The 22,607-nt window shown below is 34.4% G+C and overlaps 2 protein-coding genes and 1 long non-coding RNA gene across 3 annotated transcripts in view; 1 reads left to right on the top strand and 2 right to left on the bottom strand.

Moving 5' to 3' along the window:
- Positions 1-16,869, bottom strand: part of LOC105965570 (flavin-containing monooxygenase FMO GS-OX5) — a 29,190-nt gene extending 12,321 nt beyond the window's left edge. Inside the window, exons 1-2 of the mRNA XM_088813443.1 lie at positions 16,842-16,869; positions 3,072-3,350 (exon numbers count right to left, since the gene is read on the bottom strand). The gene's annotated coding sequence lies outside the window, so the exon portion shown is untranslated. The remainder of the gene's footprint in view (positions 1-3,071; positions 3,351-16,841) is intronic.
- Positions 5,942-7,011, top strand: LOC148765256 (uncharacterized). The gene is made up of 2 exons (XR_016029883.1): positions 5,942-6,674; positions 6,746-7,011. It is a non-coding gene; the product is annotated as an uncharacterized LOC148765256 (long non-coding RNA).
- Positions 16,870-17,682: 813 nt separating the features above from the next.
- On the bottom strand, positions 17,683-21,194 carry LOC105958010 (flavin-containing monooxygenase FMO GS-OX5). Its single transcript, XM_088813624.1, has 8 exons — positions 21,113-21,194; positions 19,361-20,480; positions 19,184-19,254; positions 18,916-19,065; positions 18,763-18,845; positions 18,523-18,661; positions 18,273-18,443; positions 17,683-17,956 (listed from the first exon to the last, which is right to left on the bottom strand). The coding sequence occupies exons 2-8, from the start codon at positions 19,884-19,886 to the stop codon at positions 17,795-17,797; spliced, it is 1,302 nt and encodes a 433-aa protein (XP_088669750.1). The 5' UTR covers positions 19,887-20,480; positions 21,113-21,194; the 3' UTR covers positions 17,683-17,794.
- Between the last annotated feature and the right edge of the window lie 1,413 nt (positions 21,195-22,607).

Consider the following 22,607-nt stretch of genomic DNA (forward strand, 5'->3'; position numbering starts at 1 on the left):
TAACTCTTTTTTTTTTTTTTTTTTTGAATTTTTTAATTCTAATCTCGATTTCCGATACTCACTTTACTCTCTGTAACTCTCAAAGTATTATTATTTTTAAATCTATTAAGTTGTTTTTTCGCAACCTTTTATATATACAGAATCCAATTTGATTGTTTTGACATTAATTACCACCAAACCCCCTTAGCTAATGTCAAATTATGGGAAGACCCCCCACCCCACCCCTTTTGTTTCACCCCTTTTGTTTGTATATAATTACAACTAAGCCCTCAACTATGAATAACCGCTATTTTGGTGTCAAATTCAACAATATCTTCTACATTCCCTGGAATCTTATAGATGCTGGCCGGCCGTATTTTAAATTATTTTCCCTTTCTTTTTCTTCTTTTAATTAATTAGGGTTTATTGCATTCAACACCCCTATGTTTTTTTAATTGTTGAAGAACCCCTCATGTTATTTTTTTTTCAAAGGCCACAAATGGTACCCTTTTGTTATGTATTTATTGCGTTTAATACCATTGTATTAATTTTTAATTGCGTTAAACTCCCCATTACAACGATGTACAATTTGTTTGGCACTAGATTTATTTGACTGTTGACATAATTTTAGTCAATAAATTTTAGGAGGTTCTTACTTTACCCGAGATGAGACACTAACGTGATTAGATTAACCGAGGCGTCTCCATCTATTTGTGCTATTTCGGTTCTAAAAGAGTGCAACTACGTGTATATATATGGATCGAAAACCATGTTTCTAATAATCACAACAAACGAAACTGCACCTTATTACAACATCAATATCATACATCGAGTTGCCGGCAACGAGTCCGAATACGATTTCTGTATCATAGAAGAACTACTTAATTACGGCGGTGTCGAATCGCAAATTGTATCATGATCTTACAAATATAATCTTCAAGATTAGAACTAGCTAGCTTCATCGTAAAGACAATCAAAGATGAGGACGAGATTATCGACTCGGAGGTATTACATTCCGTGATCGGTGACGATAGAACAACGTATTATTATAAGAAAGGTGTGATCAATGTTTCAACAAATTTAAGATTGGAGGATTATTGGATGACCTACGATGAAATACGTAGGTTCGAGAACGACCTACTTGTTTTCGCGAGACGGGCCGCAGATGCGGCGGATCCCCCTCGCCGTTTAGTACCGGTATTCGTTGACTTTAAGGTCCGGACTGTTCAGCAAAACGGAGAGGCCGTTAGCGTGGCTATGGAGCGGGCCCTCAGAGAGGAAAACTTGGTCCCGTTTTTCGAGTTTCCAAATTCGCATCGGGAGGACCTCAAACGTGCGCACCTTGTAGATTTTGTGTTTTTGGAGGAGACTAGGGTTGGAGATATCGAAGACGGGTTGGCTATGATGAGGGTTTGCGATATTTGTTCGTGGGGACCGTTTATAGGGTGTCAAGTATCGGAGGTGCGTAGGTGCGGCCATGTGTTGCATTCCCACTGTTACACTCGGTGGCTGTTGAACGGCAACCGAGATTGCCCTTCGTGCGGTTCGGTAGCGTATCATGCACAGTGATTGGTACGACGATGACTATGAAGATTAGTCTTACACTACTATTTATTTTTATTGCTTGAAGATTAAGTACTATAGCTCGTGTTTATACTACACTGCACCGGGTGAAATACACACAGTGAGTGGAACTCGTGTTTATACTATTTATTTAGAATTTAGTCCTATGAGTTTGTTCTATTTCAATTAACATGCCAAGAACACAGATTAGTTTGCATTTTTTTGTTTCATGGAATTTCCAATTTTATCTATATGAGCACTTCAAATTAATTCCCATCGTATATAACTAGGTCTTGGCCCGAGGCCCGAGAGGAAACCAACCTAATTTTGACTTGTCAACTCGATTCCCAACTACAAATCCACAACTTCATTTTTTGTGTATTTTTTTTGCCAATATTTTTTTTAAATTTAAAGAGCTTTGTGTTAAGATATACTAAAACTAAGACATTAAAAATATGCAATATAATACAGAAGATCTAAATAACTAAATTCAAAATATGAACACAATTAAGAAGAATAAAAAACGTGGGTTAAATAATGAAAGAATAAAAATAACGAGAGACAAACTTAATTAGTTATCGATTTCTTATTTATGTTTTGGGTCTTTTTAGCTTGGCCTTTCAACAATATAATATATAACAAAAAGGGTAAATTATAATCATCCCCTCAAGTATGGTCAAATTACGAAAAAATCCCTTATATTTGAATAATTACATAACCCCTTCACTATAAATCTTCTTACACCTCCACCATTATGGTATTAAATTCATCATAATTATCTATATTCTGCGGAATATTCTCTAGTTTGTACTCATTTTGTGCAAAAATATAGTTTCTGATGCACCACAATCTGATATATACAAGCCAAAAAATACATCTTACGATCATTTTGCTTCAAAATGTGAGCTCGAATGGGATAAAACGGGTACAAAATCGAGAATATTCCATATAATCTAGAAGATTAATTTCACTAAATTTATAACTGCAATGATAGACGTGTAAAAAGATTTATAGTTGAGGGTTGGTATGGAGCAGATATGTTAGCTAGGTATCTTGAAAATTGCTTGGATAATTTTCCTTTTCTTTACAAAAAAATTGATAGATGCAAAATATCTAAGGTATTGATGCCATCGACGTGCAGCACAGAGCTTACCTTGTGCCGATTGTTATAGGTGTGCTAATTCCAAAAGTTCGAAATTTGAAAATGCTTGCTTGCCAGAATATGCACGATAATATTCGAAACTGAGATGCTGATCAGTGTTATGGATTTTATACCCGGTACAGTGGAGGATAATATCTGCATGGACAGACGTACCATCCTCGAACTTAACCTCTCCCTTTTCATCAATGTAGGTTAATTATATTATTTTATTTCGACTTCCAATAGAGTAAATGTCATGTGGTTCTAAAATCTAAACACAAACTCAATACGGTTAGGTTACAAGTTTCGTAAGCGATTTTGGTTTCGACTTCCAATAGAGTAAATGGCGGATTGAATTGTAGTTTCAGCTCTTAATTTACTCAATTACCTGTTTCAGTCATGTGTACGACGGCTCGTTATCTGCAATGCTATGACCACCGTAGTTCGTCGGAGCCGGTACTTCGCTCTCCGGTGGCTGGATGTGGATAGGGGTTGATCGGCGCCGCCGCTTGTGGGAGTTCCTTCCGCTGACAAAGGTTTGGCGATACTGTTGCCCTGCATTTCAGTGCGTAGAGCGTATCAGCGGCCGCGCCGCTGCTGAGAATTCGATCGCCGCCGCCGCCATGGTCGTGACGTGTCACGTGTGCCGCGTGCATTTGAGGTAGACCTGACCACGGTTCGGTTCGGTTCCGGTTCCGGTTCCGATTTTGAAGGAACCGGAACCGAACCGAAAAATCCAGTTCCTTGCAGTTCGGTTCCTAACTGGTTCCGGTTCGGTTCCCGGTTAGAACCGTAGAACTGTCCTGTTCTTAATAATATATTTTTTTTAATTTTATATATATACTAGCCTTTTCCCCCGTGCGATACACGGGATATATTTAAATAGTGAAAAAAATAATCAATTTAATATATAATGAGAAAATATAGTACACTAATATAGTAAAATTTAATAAATAGTATTATTCATATTTTATATAAAATTTAATAAATAGTATTATCCAAATAAATAAACCAAGATTTAACAAATCGAACTTCTAGCGGAGATAATTAAATAGTGAAAAAAAAATCAATTTAATACATAATGAGAAAATATAGTATACTTATATAGTAAAATTTAACAAATAGTATTATTCATATTTTATATAAAATTTAATAAACAATATTATCCAAATAAATAGACTAAGATTTAACAAATCGAATTTCTAGCGGATATATTTAAATAGTGAAAACAAATAATCAGTTTAATACATAATGAGAAAATATAGTACTCTAATATAGTAAAATTTAATAAATAGTATTATTCATATTTTATATAAAATTTAATAAATAGTATTTCCAAATAAATAGACTAAGATTTAACAAATCGAATTTCTAGTTTTATCTTGCACCAAAAGGCGAAATCCCTCGCCCCCAGAGCCCTCACTAGGCCAAAATGCAAGACTGGCGACGTTTTTTTTAGCGACGGTTTTATTTTCGTAGCATGTTTGCGACGTTTATGAGTTAAAATCGTCGCTTTTTGTGGAAAACCCCGGTTTTGTTAAAAACCCTAGCGACGATTTGTATAATCGTCTCTAGGTAGCGACGCAACATATGAAAACGTCGCACGTATTAAAAAAAAAAAAAAAAAAATTTGTTGCGACGAAATAGGACTTTCGTCGCACGATTTACATATTTTGCAATTTTATATTTGAAAACTCGCGACGAAAACGTATAATACGTCGCCATAGTTCTTTTAAAAAAAGTAAAATAATATATTTTGCGACGGTTATGTTGAAACGTCGCTAGTAATGCCCGATTATTTAATAATAATTAATATATGGCGACGGAATTTGAAGAAACGTCGCCATGATTGTATTAAAAAAAAATATATATATCTTTGTTTGCGACGGATCGGGGAAACCGTCGCAATATATATTTTCAATTTTGTTTTTTCCTGAATTTGGTGGCGACGTAAACCTGTATACGTCGCTAGGGTTCCTTTTAAATAAATATTATCGTGCGACTTTAATTTAGAAACGTCGCAAATTTTAGATTAATTATTCTGCACAGACCCTAATTCGTACACTTTGCTGTCTCTCTCTAAAATTTCTCTCTCTCTCTCTCTCTCTCCTTCTCCGATCAGCCCACCGCCGCCTGCTGTCCGCCGCCCGCTGCCTGCCGTCCGCTGCCCGCCGTTCCCCGTCAGCCCACCGGCGTTAGCCCTCCTCCGTGAACCCTAATCGCTGCCGATCCCGTAAGCCCTCCGCCGCAGAAGTCTCCCGCCAGCCCTTGCCGCCGTCGCCGTCGCCGTCAGCCCTCTCCGTCGCAGCCAGACCTCTGCCGCCAGCCGTCCTCCGTCCGCCCTCTTCCGTCCAGAATTATATTGGTAATTTTGTTTGCTGCTAAGTTTATATTGAAGGTTTTTTTTTCTTTTTTTTTTTTTGTCAAAATATATCCTTAATTACCTCAAAGCTAAGTGTGCTTCCTCAATTGATAAATATATTCGTAAACGACATTTAGAAAAATCCGTTATTTTTAAGGTTTCGGATTGAGTGGTGGGTATTACTTTCTTCTTCCTCCGAACCCTAATTCCCCTCTTTTTTTCTTCAGGAGTTTGATTCCATTTTCTAATTTGCAGGTGCCTACACTTACGTTTCTGAGCTATGGAAGAAGAAGCAATCCGATGTGATGCGGTTTTTGCTTAGGGTTCGCTGTTGGGAGTACCGTCAGCTTCCCGCTGTTGTACGTGTCACCCACCCCACTCGCCCCGACAAGGCCCGCCGCCTCGGCTACAAGGCCAAGCAGGTACGCAAATCCTTTTTTTTACCCTTAGCATGAACTTAAATCTATGATGAACCGTTTGTTTAGTCCCTTGAAGAAATGCGTATGTGTTTGTTTATGATCTGGTATATCTGTTGTCTCCAATTTTGGGGTTTGAGAAAGCGGCTTCATTTTTGTTTTTTGTCAATCAACTGTTGTTAGATTGGTGATTGTTAATTTCAAGAGTTAATGTTATCTCTTATACTAAACCATGTCGAAACCTTAAAAATAACGGATTTTTCTAAATGTCGTTTAAGAATTTGAAATGAGTTTCGTCGTGGGACGAACAAGATATATACTGTTTACTAATCCTTAATTATCGAATGTTATATTCCATAACATTCGATAATTCAAGAAAAAATTAAACTACTGACTTTCGAACGATTATTGAAACTCATTGTTAACAGTACGAAATAAACTTAAACTCGTATTTGTGTTCTAGAAATGCTTATATACTTGGCTCAAACTCGTTTTTGTGTTCGATTAGAAGAAAATGTTAAACTGTAAAAATAAAAATAATCGACAGCAGCTCTGATTTGTGCTATAGTTTGTGTCCGATTTAGTTAAAGTATGATAGGCTTACAAAATTCAAATTAAATTCAAACACAACTTTAAAAATTGAAAGCTTTCCCGTTGAAAATTAAAAATTGATGTCAATTAAAAATTGAAAGCTTTCCCGTTGAAAATTGAAAATTGATGTCAATTAAAAATTGAAAAGCTTTCTCGTTGCGACTACTACCTTAATTTAGTTTTAGTTTATGAATGTAACTTTGACTTGATAGAATAATTGTGATTTTAATAATTGTGACCCTTCCCAATTTCTAGGTATAATTGTTGCCCACACTTGCAGATTAATTCGTCTTATCTATTGCTAATCTTGTGTTATATATGTTCTTGCAGTATATTCTTGATGTTTTATATTGGGTTTAAGTTTTTGTACTCGGACTTGCAGGGGAATTGATAAATGTATTTTTCTCATTAAGTGGTCTTGGTAAAAAAAAGACCACTTCTTATGGCCTCCCGTCGCCGCTGGGCCCCTTCTTTCTTTCCATTTGTCTCCATAAATTTTGATGCACATGGGCAGAGGTTACCCTTCAAAGGGTATTGTTAGTCAAGAAAAAAATAGTGGGGGAGAAACTCCCATGGAAGAGAAGAAGAACCAGAGCTTCATTTCAATCAATTTCTAGTTTGGGTAAGTTTCAAAAGTTCAATTGAGTCATTAAGTTTCAATTAAGTTAAATTGAGTCCTTACAACAATTGCAGGAAACCCGAGAAACAATGCAAGAACAAAATAAAGTTAAAGATGCAAAAGTTGATCGATTAGAAGAGCAATTGCAAGAAACCCGAGGTATTTTGAACACCTTGCTCGACCGTTTTAATAGTGGAGTATGAACACGGGATGAAATTAGTGTGCCTCTTCAACTAATACATTTATGGTTTCAAGTTTTTATGTAATTTTTGAATTGATGTTGGTGTTGTATTTTGATATTTAATTGGTAATCGTGGTTTTTAATATTTTTGAGTAAATATGGTTTTGGTTTTTTTTTTTTTTTTTTTTAACAGCTGATTTTATTTTGTAATAGAAAATAATTAAAATAAATAAACTAATTAAAAAAAAATGTTTGCGACGAAAAAAAAATCGTCACAAACAAAAATGAGTACTTGAGACGAAATATAATTCCGTTAACGTCGCCAAATTAATTAAAGCCGGGCGACGAAAAAACTATTTAGTCGCCAAAAGATTCAATGAACTTGCGACCAAATATGAAATTTCGTAGCAACAACGTGCGACGAATATGTATTATCCGTCGCGAAAAATAAATAAATATTTTTTTTAGAAAATACGGTTTTAGCGACAAAATGTTTTTTTCGTCGCCAAACTTGGCGACGCAATTGTATTTTCGTCGCTGACTTTGCGACGGGGCATTTTACGTCGATTTTTGACTGATTTGGCGACGAAAATAAAACGTCGCTAATCGTGATAAAACGTCGCTAGGAGATAAAATTCGTCGCGAATTTTCGTCGCCAGTCTTGCGTTTTGGCCTAGTGCCTCATCCCTTGGCCCGACAAGGATTGATGGAAGAATGTAAATCATAGTAAATCAACGGCCCGTTAAAGTAGCGGACCCGAACCTGGTGCTTACAAGGAACCAACCCTCATTGGAGTTGAAATTCCCACACTACGGCTGCCAGGATTCGATCATAGGACTTTGCACCAACTTACCACCTCCGGAACCAGTTGAGCTACACCCATGCGGAATTTCTAGCTTTATCTATTAATATTTGAGATATATTGATGAAAAATAGGAGATTAATAATTGTTGAAAATTATAGTTAAAAAATTAGTACATCAAAAAATATTAAAAATAAATAATTACATAAGTAGCAATAAGGTAGGATTCTTCACGAGTTAGTTTTAATTTTGATAGTTGTTAAAAAATATAGTTTGAAATTAGTAGAAAAAAAAATATTAAAAATAAATAATTACATAAATACCATTAGGGTTTTTTAGGGTTGCCCAGAGTTTCTTTCTTTTGTATATAAGATATATATATATATATATATATATATATATATATATATATATATATATATATATATATATATATATATATATATATATATATATATATATATATATATATATATATATATATATATATATATATATATATATATATAACTTAAAAAATAGTTTTTTTAAGTGGAAAGTATATTTAAAAAAAAATTTAAATACATTAATTTTTTTTGTTAATACTAAATATATTTATATACTGATATATATATATATATATATATATATATATATATATATATATATATATATATAACTTAAAAAATAGTTTTTTTAAGTGGAAAGTATATTTAAAAAAAAAATTAAATACATAATTTTTTTTTATTAATACTAAATATATATATATATACTGATATATATATAGATGATATATATATATAGATGATATATATATATATATATATATATATATATATATATATATATATATATATATATATATATATATATATATATATATATATATATATATATATATATATATATATATATATATATATATATATATATATATATATAAAAGAGTTAAGAGTTAAATGCAACAACCTCCTCTGTGTTAATCCTAAAAATCAGAAAACCCCATGTGATAAAAAAAAGTGACCCATACCCCCCTGTAATCTATAGTCAAAGTCGTTTCCCCCCTCCAGATCGTCTGTGTCGTTCACGCGCTATTTGTGGGACTACTCATCCCAATTATGCACGATTTTTATGCAAAAGGACATGATTGCCCCTCTGGTATTGACTTCTTAGTAAAGAGGGCATATTCGCTCTTACAATCCGAAATTAGGGTTTATATTTCCTCTCACAAACCGAAATTAGGGGTCACTCGAGCTCATGTCTTCCTCTTAGTCCAACACCGCTGCAAAGAGAAGAAATATGAAGTTGTATATGGATTTGCGTTACACAACACCTCTGTTTTGTTATTACGGGCAACGGTCTTCTCTAAATATTGTTGAATCAACAACAAAACCGTCAATAGGTAGGTTGTATCATAACTGCGAAATCCGAAGGTGTAAATTTTTCGAATGGTGCGACCTGAGTCGAGCTACGTGGGAACCCGTTGGTATTCCTATCAAATATCAAACTTGGGAAGATGTAGTGCAGGATAAAGTTGAGGAGGAGGATGAAATAATTTCGAGATGCACAAGTGTTCATAAATCGAGTGCAAAAGATTGTGGTAACAATTTTCAAATTTCGTGGGTTATATGCGCATTGTTGTTTGTTATGGTGATGGTACTTTTGCAGAAGATTTAGAACATTTAGAGGCAGTGATGGATATTGTAGTTATTGATGGACTAAGTAGTACATGTTATGTTTGTCTTGTTTGTATTCAATGTTCCAATTGCTCCAATTTCTAATGAAAATATAGTTGGGTTTGTTCCAATTTCATTTTTTTATTTTTTATGTTGTTGTTTGCCAAATATTCTTACTGGAAAAAAAAGAATCAACATAATCTTACATAACCAACCAACTCAGAAAAAAAAAATGGCAAGATCAATCTTAAATTTTCACTTTCCCCAAACTTGTTTTAACTTCAAACAACAATAATGTCAAATAAATATATTGAGAACATTCAAACAAACTGAGTTTTACTAATATCTTCATGAGAAGCTAAAAACATACAAAATAAGCATTTACAATGGCTAAATGTTACTAATACAGTAATTAATAAGCCATGTTACATTAGAAATTTCAAAAGTATTGTTTTTTCAAGAAGGCTTTATAATAAACAATAACAAAAACTGGATTATCATCATCACTTGCTTTCTAAATCTTCCACATCTTCTTCTTCTTGGACCTATCTTTGATGTTTTGCACTTCAGAAATCTGGACCTTCCTTTTTCTTTTCGGATTGGTTGAACTAGCACCACCTTCTACAGTTGATAAGGCCTCTCTTGAAGGAGCAAAAAAAGTTGATGAGGCCTCCTTTTCATGTCCAAGCAGAGCTGCATTTCTTCTCCCCTGGTAAACCTACAATGAATAGAAAGTAAGTTAAATTCAAGTAAACTCACTAATCTACAAATCAAGAAAACTACATTTTACCCTTGATGGTTGAGCTGCATTTGTATTCACAACCATTGACTCTTGAGAGGAAACTGATGGAGATCCAGTACATCTAGATCTCATAAATTGAGGAGCTCTTGGAGTTCTTGACTTCACTACCAATGAAGGGGCAGGAGATGCAATATGGCCAGTTGTTTGTGCTCTTGGAGCTGTTGGAGGGGTAGAAGATGCAGTATGGCCAGTTGTTTGTGCTCTTGGAGCTGTTGGAGGGGCAGAAGATGCAGTATGGCCAGTTGTTTGTGCACTTGGAGCTGTTGGAGGGGCAGAAGATGCATTAGAGCCACTTATTTGTGCACTTGGAGCTGCTGCTCTTGGAGCTGCTGGAGGTACAAAAGATGCAATAGGGCCATTTCTTTGTGCATTAGGATCATTTCTTTGTGCACTTGAAGCTGTTGGTGCTCTTGGAGCTCTTGGATTCTTGCATGTGTTACTATTATGGCCTTTTTGCATGCAATTCTTACATGTATGGGTCAAGCCTTTTCTGAATGAGGGCATCTGTTGCTCATCAGGTGTTTTTCTTCTCATTCTTTTAGGTCTCTCCCTATTTATCTTTGGAGTTGGTGCTGCAAGTGGTTCATAAGCAGTCTTCAAATAATCTCTCTGCCCTGGAACATCATGTATCATGTGTTCAAATGTCTTCAAATACATGTTTTTTTTGTAGCAGTTGTCCACATAATCCTCCAACTTGTATCTCCTCTCCGCAATGCATGCCCACGCATGAGCACATGGGAACCCACGCAGCTGAAATATGCCACATGAACAAGTTCTATCAGTCAACTTCACAATGTATGTATCCAAGCAGTGTTGAACCTCAAATTCATCCCTCCCACACCAAGTAGGAAAGCAATTCTTGCTGTCTTCTGGAACTTGTTGATTTTTCTTAAAATGTTTGGACAAATTGTGCCTTCATACTTCTCTATCCCAGTTCTTTTTGTTTGGTGTCTAGTTGTCAATCTTCTCATAATTCATTCAAACATGCTGATTATAGGCTTCTCCTTTGCTTGAAGGATCATGTTGTTGAAAGATTTACACAAATTATTGACTAGCACATCTGATTTGCAACTTGTGGTGAAGTGTGATCTGGTCCAATGACAAGGTGGGATGTTTCTTAACCATTCTGTTGCAGCTCTATCAATCTTCTGAATCTCAGTCATATGCATTGCAAATGTATTCTTGTTTCCAGTTGATGCAGCTTTCCATAACAGTGTCTTCAGATCTTCAGATGGCCACTTACTTCTGAAATTCTGGTATATATGTCTCACACAGAACCTATGAGCACAACCAGGTGCTAGTTCTTTCAATGTCTCCAGCAACCCCTTATGTCTATCAGAAATCAAAGTCCATTTGGTTTCTTCTACACCACCAATATCTTCAAGTAATGCACTAATAAACCAAGTCCATGTCTCCATATTCTCAACAGGCACAACAGCAAGTCCAATAGGAAACAAATTTTCATTGCCATCTCTACCAATTGCAGCCAAAAGTTGTCCCCCGTGAAATGTTTTAAGGAAACTCCCATCCAAGCCATTCAAAGGTCTACAACCAGACATGAATCCCATTTTCATTGCATCAAGACAGAAATACATTCTATCAAAGATAGGGGGTTCTGAATAGAGTACCTTTCTGAGTAACATCTTAGAACCATGATTTTTGTCCCTCACTGTTTCACAATAGTCCCACAATAGCTTGTATTCTACTGCATCATCTCCTCTAATCCTCTCCATTGCTGTTTTTTTTGCTCTCTTGGCCTTCCAGTATCCAGCATCCACACTAACTTTTCGTAAGATGGTATTTTGCAGCTTGACTATAGAAATGTCTGGATTATCTTTAATTCCTTGTTCCAATCTCTTCCTAATATACTTGGCATTAGCATGTCTGTTGACCTTCACTTTACAACATGTGTGCTCATCTAAAATAGTATTGATCTGCAATATAAGTTCATAAACATGTTATAAACAAGTTTTAATGTCATATTAAAATTTTAAAAGTATTAGTTATACCTTGAATACTGGACCACCTTGAACAACTGATGCATGAATCCTCCAGTTGCATCCCTCTACCTTGCACTTTGCAGTAACTTTTTTTCTTTCATTCTTCACATACTCCAACTCATATCCACTTCTCACAACCCAATCTCTAAGAGCCTCTCTATATAATTCAATACTTGGAAACTTCATACAAACTTCCAAGTCCCTATTTTTCATATTCTGCCCCTCAGTGTATATAGGATACCTGTTACACTCATTTATGTCATCTAGATTCTCAATTTCATCATCATCATCTACATCACTAAACTACTCTGATGGAGATGGATCAATACTATACTTCTGCAATTTGGGCCTTTTTCTTCTAGATTTCCTCAACATATTTTTCAGCTTCTTCACTTGGTCTTGTTTAGTGATAACTTTTTCAACAAAAATATCATCTTCTGAAGACCCTTCAATGTCTTCCAACACTTCAGTTGGAGCATCTGAATCTATGTCATCAGCATCATAATCAGGTTGAATGTAGTCTGTATCAGATGAATCATCAAATTCAGAAGAGCTTGTATAATTTGTTGTTGGAGGCTCTTCAGCCTGTACAAAATTGGAAGCAAAATTTGTTGCCCATGCATCAAAATCATCTTCTTGTTCCGTAATTGGAGGCACTAGCACTTCTTCAGCTCTTGGTTGCACTTCTTCAGTAATTGGAGACAATTCTTCTTCAGCTATTGGCTACACTTCATCAGTATTTGGAGACAATTCTTCTTCAGTTCTTGGCTGCATTTCATCACTATTTGGAGGCAATTCTTCTTCAGCTTTTGGTTGCACTTTATCACTAATTGGAGGCAATTCTTCTTCAGCTCTTGGTTGCACTTCATCAGTAAGTGGAGGCAATTCTTCATTTGTTGATGATTCCTCTTCAGTTGTTGGTTGCACTTCATCAGAAATTAGAGGCAATTCTTCATTAGTTGCTTGAACTTCTTCAGGTTCTTGCAATAACAGAGGAATTTATTTTTCTGGTGCTGGATGAATAATGTTCCCATTTCTGTAACTGATATAACTGGTTCTATACCAAGCTCCCCTGTGTACAATGTCACATGGTTTAGTCCTTGGTGTACATCAATCAAAAATTGGATACCAATGACACTTTCCACAACCTTCAACCCATAATCAAGTGGTTGCCCAGGACACAAGAAGTAGAATTGTATATCAAACCTCTTTCCTCCACAGAGCCTATAAATCTTATAAAGTGTGTCCAAGTTGAGGTAGTCTAAATTCACATCATGGACTTGGTCATGTCTTCCTCCAACATAAGTTAATTTCTTGTTTTGAACAAACTTTCCATCCAACCAAACATTAAATGTACAATAGTGGTCCATCCTGTATAAAGACAAAATTCTAAACAATCAAAAGATGAACCATGTTTTAAAGTTTAAATGCAATGAAACATTATTTAATTCAAAAACTGAGACAAAAAAAATTTACTTTTATATTCAACTTCGATACTGCAAAGCTCTGTAGCCACAAATATTCTTAAATATTAGCCATGTGCATAGATTATTATTTTTTGGTATATAGAACAAGACCCAACAACAATCAAACATAAACAAAGAAAAACCGACAAAAAAACATTAAATTTCAGACTCATAAAGTAGTATATGCAGGACCACAATCCAAACATCAAAAAACGGGACATAACAAGCAGAAGATCCGAAAAAATAAGGGTAAAACTCACCTCAACAGTCTTGTATATTTTCATGTCAATAGCTTCAATCGCTTCACTTCACCTTGCGTGGATTCGAACCAAAAGAATTTTGATGATTAAATTATCAAAATTCGTCCTATAAAATTAGCCAAATTGGCAACCTATTTATAAGTGGGGGTTTTTAAGGGGTAATGGCAATAGGCCCATGACAAGGGCACTTAATTAAAAGAGGGACATCCAACTTTTTTGTCTTTCAAATAAATCCACCCCATTCAAACTTATTTGCAAATAAGGAAAATCATTTTATATATACCAAAATTACCCCTAATTCATTGAAACTCAATTCAACTCCAATTTCATGATTTACACCCCAATTTAGCTCAATTTCATCAATTAACCAATTTTAACCTTAATTTCAATTTTGACCCCAATTTTAACCCTAATTCTTATCAATTCCACCAATTATGCTCTAACTTCCTTAATATTACACATTGACCCCGGATTTAAACAAACATATCACATTAACCCCCCAAATTTTTTTTTTTCAGAAAATATTTTTTTTTCTGAAATGTTTTTTTTTTCCGGCCAGATTCCTACGTTGACTTTTTTTTTTTTTTTTTTATAATTTTGTTTTTTCTTAATTTTTTTTTTAATTAATATTACTGTCTTGGCTGCTAAATTACTGTCTCCGGCAGTTATTTAACTGCCGGAGACAGTAATTTAGCTGTTAATTGATTTTTTTTTTCTTCAAAAATATTTTAATTAATATTACTGTATTCGTTGCTAAATTACTGTCTCCAGCAGTTATTTAACTGTTGGAGACAGTGATTTAACTGTTAATTGACTTTTTTATTCTTAAAATAAATATTTTTAATTAATATTACTGTATTCGTTTGCTAAATTACTGTCTCCAGCAGTTATTTAACTGTCGGAGACAGTAATTTAACTGTTAATTGGCTTTTTTTCATTTTCTTTCTTAAAAAAAAAATTAATTAATAGTACTGCCTTAGATGCTAAATTACTGTCTTCAACAGTAATTTAACTGTCTTAGACAATAATATTAATAATATTACTGTTCGGAAAAATAATATTCATAATATTACTGTTCAGAAAAAATAATATTCATAATATTACTGTCCCAAACAATAATATTACTGTCTGAGACAGTAATTTAGTAGCTAAAACAGTAATATTAATTAAAATATTTTTTTCTTCTAAGAAAAAAACAATTCAAAAAAAAAAAAAAAAAAGTCAACGCCGGAGACCGGCGGTCAACGGTGGTTGACCGACCGGAAAAAATTTCAGGAAAAAAAAGGTTTTCAAAAAAAAAATAATAATAAAAAGTCAACGCCGGAGACTTGCGGTCTCCGGCGGTCAACGCCGGAATCTGGACATTTCAGAAAAAAAAATTATTTTCTGAAAAAAAAAAGTTTTGGGGGTTAATGTGATATATTTGTTTAAATCCGGGGTCAATGTGTAATATTAAGGAAGTTAAATCATAATGGGTGGAATTGATAAGAATTATATTATTGAGGGTATTTTAGACTAAAGACATGGGGATGGGCTTAATTGAGAACTGTTTTTTTTGTGGACCAAAATATATTTAAGTCCCATGTGATGGGCCTTTTTGCCATTTGCCCTTATAAGTGCTAAAAAGACTCCTTTTTCACAAGGAAAAGGACTCCTACCTAAACTATAATAAGGAAACTTGTAAATAAGCAAATCCTAACCATAAAAGACTCTAAAATAATAAAAACATAATAAATACTTAATTAAAAACGTGCATAAATAAATTAGATAACTTCATCTTCAAGTCGACTTCTCGATCACCCATCTTAACTCGAGACATTGGGTTGTGCGCGTGCAAGCAATTAAAGCTCAATTTCGACACTGTTCCACTTCGAATATCTCTTCGCTCAAAACATGAAAGTTGTAGATCTTTCAGTTAGCTTTCCGAATTATTTTGAATCAGCTTAAATGGACTTCAGATGCGAGAGTTATAACTCGATTGGTAAACTCTGCCAGAATAGGCGAGAATCTCGGATGCATGGAATTCGACTTGTCCAACGAATTCTTCTCTTTCTTTTCTTCCAATTCCAAACCACGGACTCTTCAAAGACCTGATTCTAGCCTTTATTCTTCAATCCCAACACAAACGGCTCCATTAATCTCACTCGCTTTCTCTTCTTCCAATTCTTTGTCTTGGAGCTTGTGCGGATCATATCATTCTCCCCCTCTTTAAAAGGATTCGTCCTCGAATCCGGACAAATATCACAAGTAGTGTAAACAAGATCGATCTCTCTGTTTGGTAGCGAACTTACACATCTCTGCACCACATCACCAAACACACTATCTAGCAGCCATTGAAGTGGATATGACCGTGAGTATTTTGTAGCTTGAAGTCCCAATGCGTTCAACCTCTGTATAGAGAATGATTCAAGCATCTCTCTAGGCACCGCCATCTCATCAACATTCACACTGAGAGTCTGCACTTTGGTCAGCTCGGCATTAACCTCGATCAATGGCTGGATCATATCAGAGAGAGTGTGTAAATTTGTTGATAATACCACGCTTTTACTGAAGGGCTTTTTTGTCTTTTCGCAGGTGGTCAACAGGTGAAATAAAAAAGGGTCGAGTGTACTTGCTTAAATAGATTATAGGGGGGTATGGGTCACTTTTTTTATCACATGGGGTTTTCTGGTCTTTAGGATTAACACGGGGATGTTGTTGCATTTAACGTATATATATATATACATATATATATATATATATATATATATATATATATATATATATATATATATATATATATATATATATATATATTTTTTTTTTTTAAAAAGCCGGTTCAAACGGTTAGAACCGCGGTTCTAACCGTCGGTTCCCGGTTCCAAAAACGAGGAACCGGAACCGAACTGGTTTTTTCGGTTCCGGTTCCGATTTCGGTTCGGTTCTAAAACCGTTGACCCCGGTTCAATTTCGGTTCCGGTTCTGGTTCTAACCGAATCGGTGGTCAGGTCTAGTTTGAGGTGGCCGTCGATAGTGGTGGAGATAATAGATGATAAAAAAATAAAAATAAAAATAAAAAATAATAATAATCATAAGGGTAAATTATGAACAGTTGATTGAGTTTTTACAGAAAATGTGTACAGTCTATTATAATTTCTATTAAATAGGTGAGAAATAAAAAAATATATCTGAGATTATGTAAAGTCTATTCCCTGGGATAAAAAAAATCCGTAAAAAATCACACTGTAAGAGATTGGTGTAAGACGGAAACAAACCTCAGGAAATTTTTGGTAATTACAAATACATGAGGGTGTTTTGCGTTATGGACCCTAAGTTTAGGGGGTTTTTTTGTAATTTATCCTAATTAAAAAGAGGGGAAAAATAAATTTACTTTACTTAAAAGTCAAAACTCTATGTAGTACGAAAACTTCAACTTCTTAACGTTTTCGCATTTCACATGTTTGTCAGAAACTCGAAGACACCTGCCGAACACCCTACGAGCCATTTCGCAATTCCTAAAGAGTTAAAAACATGTATGAATAACAAATTTTCAAATATTTTTTTACTTTCTTGATTATTTACATGTTTTAATGTACAATTGTAAAATGATTGTTTTTTTAGTAAAATTTATTTTAAAAATAGTTTATAAATAAATAAAAACTTATATATGCTTGTATAGCATATATATAAATATACCCCAATACTTTTAATATTTACACATTTTCCCCCAAGTTCCCGTAACCCTATTTTCGGGACATGCCGTTTTCCCGTATCGTTGTTTTTGTGCCTGTGCTACATAGTTAAAACTAAATGTAACTTTCTGCACATTCAAAACAAAACCTAATCAAAGATAATTCACAATGGCATGATTTAATTCAATATATATTTTCACCAAAATGTGAATAAATCAAGCACTAAAAGAGTAATCAAATCACGGGTTAATAGGACTGATAAATATTACAACAAATTTCATCAAATCTAATTGACTTCTTCTTGAACTCCATCACTAAATTCCCACTCTCTATTCCTCCATCCACGATTCTTGATGAGGAATTTATAGTAACTCTTTTGTATCGATCTCGTCCGTTCATCCACTCCTTGTAATCCCATTCGACTCGCTAACCAATCCGCATAATCAAACTGTTGACAAAACCAACGCTCGAGATTAGCCATCATAACAACTTTAACCCAATATAATCGAGTTTATTGCATTTCATACCCCTGTGTTATATCAAACCGCTAAAAAACTTCATATGTTATTAATATTAGCAAAAAAAACCCTTGCAATTACTTTTTTTTGGCAAACAACGCCCTAAATTGTGATTTTTTACTTTTTAGGGGTAGTTTGCGAATCATAGGGGATTTTTTGCTAATAAAATAACACGAGGGGTTCTTTTGCAATTACAGAAAACACAAGGGTGTTGAATGCAATAAACCCCGAAAAAAAAAGACGAACCTCATGACCAAGGCTATGAGTATGGTGTTTCGGTACTCCTTTCTCAACCATATTCCGGTAGTATTCTCGAGTATCGGCCAACATTTCCTCCTCGGATGGTAGAGAGGTCTTTCCGGATAAAACACGCGCTATCCACTTAGCTTGTAAATCATATATAGCTAGTACGGGAGCCTGCGTTTATAATCGAATAAGCTAATTTAAGTTCGCTTATAATACTAAATTATATATGTTTACAAAGAAATTAGCTAACCGCAAAATATGGAAGACCGACGAAGGAAAGGCCGGGGGCGAGTTTTGGAGGGAAGATGTGTTTGTAAAGAGGTCCCACGCGGTTGTCATCAACCGTCACAATTCCATCGGTTTTCAAGAATGGGAAATCGTATTTGAACCTAGGAAAATTTCGTATAAATGTATTCAATAGTTCGGTGAATGTGAAAAAAAAAATCGAAACTAGGAAATTGAGGGGTAGTTTGGCGATCATAATTCATACCCTGTACAGTGGAAGATGATATCTGCGTAAACAGAGGCACCATCCTCGAACATAACTTCTCCATTTCCATCGACACGATTGATCTGCATGGAGCGTGATTATTTTATTATTTTTATATTGATGATCAACGTCGGGTGAAATTTGTGCTATTACCTCCGAGTGTTGCCACATATTATCGGCAAAATCCAACTTGGAAACTTCAACGTTCGGGGATCTTGAAGAAACATGAACTTCTTTGGCTACTTTGGAAATTTCCCGAGAAATATCTTTTGCGCTCGGTCCACTTCCAATTACCACCACAATCTACATTACCACACATACAATCAGAACGAATCGAGAGTTATGCATTTTCTATACCTCGATTTTCCAGTGAAGAATTGATCCGAAAAAAAATATGGAAGAATCTATGGTGGCTAATCACCTGATCCCGAAATGGCTCGGGGACTCGATAATTGTGACTGTGCACCTGTTTTCCAGGCCATATTTCTAAGCCTTGCCAATTATGAATCGAAAAAAAAAAAAAAAGTTCATTTGACTAAACACAAATACTATATTTCAAATTTATGATTGAAATCATAAGATGAACTGTATGGTATACCTGGAACATCAGCCAATTTCGGTTGAGTATGATGACCATTACAAACAACTACTGCATCAAAGATCTCGTTCAAGCTCAAATCATTCGCTCTCGACTCAACAACCCATTGATCGTTCCTCGAGTCAACTCGGTCGACTCTTACAACCTCGGTCTCGAACCTTATCATCTCAGCCAATCCAAATTCAACCGCAAACTCATTCAAAAACTCGAGCACCTCCTCATGACTAGGAAAAGTCGTCGAATCACCGTACTTTCTAGTTACGAACGGATAATCGGAAAACCCCATAAGCTGCCTAGGGAGATTAGTGCAGAGCGAAAGGTATAAGCTGCCATGTACAATTTCTCTGTTTGGATCAAGACTTAATGGATCGGATTCGATTTTAGGATCGTAAACCCACGTGCCACCAAGATTGTCCGATTTTTCGAAAACATCAACTTGTTCAAAACCTTCACTTTTGAGGGCTCGGGCTGTGGCCAGGCCCGACACACCGGCTCCGATCACCGCCACCTTCAGAAACGGTGCCATTTTCCTTTTTTTTTTTTTTTGGAGAGAGTTGACTGAATTTTCTTGTTGTTTACTTAGTGTACAAGATCAAATGAAATTATAACAATTAACAATTATACAAGATCACATGAGTCTAATATTATATATTAAAAAAAAATTGTAATAACAATTAACAATTAAAATAGACTTTAACAATTATCAGCGTTGAAAAATTAAGATGAAACAAGTACTGAAATTTTGGGTAATAATTCAATCAATATCAGTATTCAGTACCAATCAATAGACGAAAAATTCAACTCCCAATAATCGGGACCGAGTTTCACGGATCGTTGATACTCTCCACAGAATGAACCCTAGTTCACCTGCAATTTTATACATTTATCAGAAAAAATAAAATTACCGGCCAGAAAAACGCCGTCCACAGCGATTCGCCGGAACGGTGACGTCACTATCGTTTCCAGTGCACCAAGTTACAAGGCGGCGAACTGTAGTCGATCGGAGTGGTGCGGCAGATCGGAGGCAATATTCGCCGGAATAACCGTTTCTCGCTCATGTTGCTCTTCAATCTCAGTGTGTAGTGTGTGGCCGGCGAATCACATAAGTAATTATGCGACACTAAATTACAGTTAAACTGAACTCTATAGTATTATACTGTTGGGACCATCAAAATTTCATTAATTTAGCGAAATATTAACTTATCGATAAATTAATTATTATTAATTTATACATTAATTAATAAATTATTAATTTATAAAATTACTTTTATTATTATTTTCAATAAATACATTTTTTAAATTTTTTTACGTGTATATTATTCATTGTACCATTAGTTCAATGCATTATAGAGCACGTTTCACGAACGGAAGCTCTTAAAGCAGCAATGGTATAGAATGATTTTATGTTGAGTTATGACAAACCAATACCGAAAGTTCTAACCATGTTAAGAAAAGTGAGGGACGAGATTGATGGTAATGTGAACTTCAACAAGAAACAAGCAACAATTAAATTATATTATAATAAGCTTTTATAGATATATAAAATATGTACTAAACCATGTAATTTAAGAGTTATTTTATGCATTATTAATTTATATATTATATGGGGCTTTTTAAATTTTTCGAATGTGTATTATCTTATAAATTTAGCGAATTATTAATTTAGCACGTTGTTTCCGAGTCGGGACCGGGAAAATTTATTATTTAAGCGAGGTTATTAATTTATCGGGTATTAATTTATCGAGGTTCTACTGTAATTAATTAATCACATAATTATACGACACTAATTAATTAATCTGTAAATCGGGGGATTGATTTGATTATTTGATGTACAGTAGAACCTCGATAAATTAATAACTTCGATTAAATAATAGTTTTTCTCGATCTAGAATGAAAATGTGTTAAATTATTAACTCAATAATATAATAATTCGCTAAATTAATAGAACTTTTTAATCCCAACTTAATTCATAGAGGTTTATTTGTGTACGAAAAGAAATGCTTTATTTTATTTTCTTCTATTCTAGAATGGGGATGACTATAACGAATCCCAAATTTTTCTCACTTCAATATTAAAAAAATAAAAATTGAATAATAAATAAGTAATGAAAATACCCTTAATAAAAATAAATCTCATACAAATATTAAAAATCTCATTTTTCTTTCTTCAATACCAACACACAAAATCTCTCAAACTCATCTTCTTCTTCACAAATCCCTCAACCTCTTCCTTCTTCTTCCTCACGACAAACCTTTCTAAAAAATCTCAAAACTAAAGAAAATAAAACCTCACAAAACTTATAAAATGGAGTTATAAGACAATAATATGGTAGTATATATGGAAGGAGAACACATTAAGGTAAGTATCGATGTCTTTTTTGAGCTTCGAAGTCAATTTTGAAGTTTTTTTTTTTGGAACCCGCCGGCAATTTTCGATACATACAGGTCGATTTTTTGGTCATTTTTCGACACCAACATGTCGAAAAATATATTTAGATTTTTTTTTTTTTTACCAATAGTGTTTTTCGACACATACCTGTCGAAATTGGGAAATTTCGACAGGTATGTGTCGAATTTTCTTTTTTTTTTCTAAATATATTTTTCGACACGTTGGTGTCGAAAATTGACCAAAAAATCGACCTGTATGTGTCGAAAATTGCCGGCGGGTTTCAAAAAAAAAAACTTCAAAATCGATTTCGAAGCTCAAAAAAAATAGGATACAACTTTAATGGGTTCTCCTTCCATATATACTACCATATTATTGTCTTATAATTCCATTTTATACATTATACGTTGCTGTTGAATGCAATAAACCCTAATTAATTAAAAGAAGAAAAAGAAAGGGAAAAAAATTAAAATACGACCAGCATCTAGAAGATTCCAGGGAATGTAGAAGATATTGTTGAATTTGACACCATAAGAGTGGTCATTCATAGTTGAGGGGTTAGTTGTAATTATATACAAACAAAAGGGGTGGGGTTGGGGGAGTCTTTCCATAATTTGACATTAGCTAAGGGGGTTTGGTGGTGATTAATGTCATCAAATTGGATTATGTATATTAGGGGTGGAAATTGGAACGAAAATTCCGATTTCCGCCGAATCCGATCCGTAATATTCCGATTTTGGAACGACTTTTTCAATTCCGAATTCCGAAATTCCGATTTCCGAAAATTCCGAAAAAAATCGGATCGGAATCGGAAATACATAACAGAATTTCGGAATTTCCGATTTCCGATCCGAAATTATTC

The sequence above is a fragment of the Erythranthe guttata genome, chromosome 14, assembly GCF_056151865.1.
Source record: "Erythranthe guttata isolate IM_541 chromosome 14, IM_541, whole genome shotgun sequence".
NCBI classification, from domain to species: Eukaryota; Viridiplantae; Streptophyta; class Magnoliopsida; order Lamiales; family Phrymaceae; genus Erythranthe; species Erythranthe guttata.

Coding starts and splice junctions, on each gene's coding strand:
- LOC105958010 (XM_088813624.1), bottom strand. CDS start 19,886: ATGGCACCGTTTCTGAAGGTGGCGGTGATCGGAGCCGGTGTGTCGGGC. Junction 18,662..18,762: donor ATCATCTTCCACTGTACAGG/GTATGAATTATG, acceptor AAATTTTCCTAG/GTTCAAATACGATTTCCCAT. Junction 17,957..18,272: donor CTCATAGCCTTGGTCATGAG/GTTCGTCTTTTT, acceptor TTTTGTCAACAG/TTTGATTATGCGGATTGGTT.